The sequence below is a fragment of the Bison bison genome, unplaced genomic scaffold, assembly GCF_000754665.1.
Source record: "Bison bison bison isolate TAMUID 2011002044 unplaced genomic scaffold, Bison_UMD1.0 scf7180017845976, whole genome shotgun sequence".
NCBI classification, from domain to species: Eukaryota; Metazoa; Chordata; class Mammalia; order Artiodactyla; family Bovidae; genus Bison; species Bison bison.
Genome location: NW_011476549.1, coordinates 7,606 through 10,574, shown reverse-complemented (window position 1 = coordinate 10,574; position 2,969 = coordinate 7,606). Strand labels below are relative to the sequence as shown.

The 2,969-nt window shown below is 54.4% G+C and overlaps 1 protein-coding gene across 1 annotated transcript; it reads right to left on the bottom strand.

The window, feature by feature from the left end:
• Nucleotides 1-108: 108 nt before the first annotated feature.
• LOC104987210 (formin-like protein 5) lies at nucleotides 109-702 on the bottom strand. The gene has a single exon (XM_010838033.1). It carries the CDS (start codon nucleotides 700-702, stop codon nucleotides 109-111), a length of 594 nt encoding a protein of 197 aa, XP_010836335.1.
• Between the last annotated feature and the right edge of the window lie 2,267 nt (nucleotides 703-2,969).

Genomic DNA, 2,969 nt, shown 5'->3' with positions numbered 1-2,969 from the left:
GCCCGCCCTCCACTTCGCCACTGGCCGCCGCCTGCAGCAACCCTCCCACAGCAACTGGACTACCCGCACATTGGTCTCGGCCTCTGAGCCGCCCCCCTTCCGAGATGCTCACCAATCAGGAGCCTGGAGCTCCAGGTTGTTTGCATACGCCCCTCCTTCCGCGTACGGAGCAGGACGGCGGCCGTCCCCAAGACAGGGTGAGGCGGCTAGGCGCGGGAAGACTGAGGTCTCGGGAAAGTCGCGGCCGCTGCCCCCACGAAAACCTCGGACGGGACGGAGCGGCCCGTTTGCTTCAGCGCCCTCGGAAGCTGCACTCTTCGACAAGGGGGCGTGGCGCGGAGAGGAGAGCCAATCGGCGCTCGGAGTGGCCTCGGGAGGCGGGACTTCCGCTCCCGCGTGGACGCCGGGGCGGTGAAGTATGGTGTGAGGAGGGGGCGGGCCCGGAGGACCGAGGAGGGCGGCGGGCGGCGGTGAGGATGGTTGGGCGGCGGTGAGGATGGTTGGGCGGCGGTGAGGATGGTTGGGCGGCGGTGAGGAGGGGATGCTCGGGGGCGGCGAGGGGACGCGCGGGTCATGACGGGGGCGCAGGGCCCCCAGCGCAGCAGGTCCGCTCCGGTCCTTCGCCTCTGCTTTTCCCCTGGCAAGGCCTGCAGTTAGACAGCGGGGCTCCGATGGCCGGACTCTGCGGAATGGCGGGCTCATTGCGCTGGTTTTCCTCCGGCTCCAGAGAAGATGGCACTGCCGGCTCGGAGCTACTGTGACCGGGTGGGGGGCCCAGGAAGAGGGCCGGGGCGTGGGGCTCTGAGGTTTGACCAGGGGGCCTCCAGGAGGAAGTGACTTTGGGGTTGTTTACAGGATGGATTAGAAATGCGTGTGAACCCGTGTGAAGATAAGAGTTTTACTCTTCAAGATGGAAAGTAAAGCAAAATAATACTCTTCTCCCCATTGGATCAGCAATGTCACATGTGGGCCACGATGTGGGGAACAGCTCTCTGGGAGGGAGGTTGGACAGCCTAATAATCCCGTGTCTTGTTTAGCCTGGAGAAGTTGTCAGAAACAAGCTCAAAGAATCACTGTAGAGCATTGTAGTGATGGTGAAAGTGGTGAAACCACCTAGACCCGGGATAGGGTGCCATTAAATCAACCAGGTTTACGCCGCCCCTTCAGTTATTGAGGTAAACCGCGAACAATACTGACCTGAGAAGACAGACAAATGACAGTACAGTTATACCCAGTGTAACTTTAACAGGAATGTTTTAAAGTTTTAATTTGTTTCATTCTAGATTTGTGTGTAGAGAAATATAATGTGTGCACAGGATGAAGTCTGGAAGGATGCTCACCAAATGGACAACATGGTTTCCTTTGGGGATGGAGAGTGGTGTTCTCATTAATAAACATTTTCCCGGGAACATATTCCCACATGACATGTAGTTAACAAAAGTTTAGCATATGGGCTTCCCTAGTGGCTCAGTGGTAAAGAATCCACCTGCCAATGCAGGAGACATGGGTTTAATACCTGGTCGGGGAAGATTCCACATGCCACGGAGCAACCAAGCTCATGCGTCACAATTACTAAGCCTCTAGAGCCTGGGAGGCCAAGAGCCTGTGCTCCGCAACAAGAGAGGCCACTTCAGTGAGAAACCCGCATACCACTAGAGAGTAGCTCCCTCTCTCTGCAACCAGAGAAAAGCCTGCACAGCAACAAAGACCCAGCACAGCCAAAAATAAACAAAATTTTTTACAAGTCCAGCATAGAACTACCATACAATGCAGCAATTCCTCTCCTAGAGAAATGTAAACATACTCTTAAACAAAAACTAGCTTATGAATGTTCACAGCAGCATTACTCACAGTAACCAAAAGGTGGAAACAACTGAAACGTCCATCAGCAAATCAACAGATAAACAAGATGTGGCGTATCCACACAACAGATTTTCATTCTTAAAAAGGAATAAAGTGCTGATGCCTACTACATTTATATGAAACATCCAGACTAGGCAAGTCCACAGAAAGTAATCAGTGGTTGCCAGGACCTAGGGGAGGGGAAACGGCGAGTGCCTGCGTCCTGGGCACAACGTCTCTTTGGGATGATGAAAATGCTCTAACAGTGGTGACGGTTACACTACTTGGTAAAGCTATTGAAAACCCAGTGACTGTAGGGACTTCCTTGGTGGTCCAGTGACAAGGACTCTGTGCTCCAACGCAGAGGGCCGGGTTCGATCCCTGGTCAGGTCCCACATGCTACAACTAAGATCCAGTGTGGCCAAATACAAATATTTTGTAAAACTCAAGAATTGTACACTTGAAATGGGTGAATTTTGTAATATGTAAAGTATGCCTTAATAAAAACATTGAAAACAGTAAGTCAGTGAAAAGGACCCAAACTGGCAGAGGCCACGTGTGTTGGGGCTCCCTAGAAAGACTGCATGCAGAGGGGACAAGCACATCAGCACAGCAACTAGGCCCTGAGGACAGCTCAACTGGCACGTGTCCAGGAGGTGAGCAAGAGGGCACCAGCAACTCTTCCTAGCGGGTCACCAAGCCTGGGCCATTCTCCAGCAGTAGGTGGTCTTCACAGGGAGCAGACCTCTGCGTGGCCAGGGCACAACTGAGTGACCACCCCCACAAGCTGCAGATAACCTGCAGTGAGCCGTGTGGACTCTCATTTCACTTTGGTGGGGCACCTGGGGAGGCCTCCTAAGGAGGCCTGGTCGCTCTTTTGGGTGCACAGCACCTGGTGAGCACCGGGCCCTTTCTCACCTGCCTGCAGGGAGAGGCTCGGTACCCTCCTAGCTCTGGGCACTCATGGGCACGGGGGTGAGCAGGGCCATCCGGTTCACTCAATCTACAGAGCAGCCATAGCCTGGATGCTGGCCCATGGCAGACAGGGCCGCCAGCATGCCAAGACAAGGCACATCCTCCCACAACACAGTGTTCGCAGAAATGCCAGCCCGTGGGTGGAGTCTCAT

Excerpts from the sequence above, each read along its gene's own strand:
- LOC104987210 (XM_010838033.1), bottom strand. The coding sequence starts at position 702 with ATGAGCCCGCCATTCCGCAGAGTCCGGCCATCGGAGCCCCGCTGTCTA.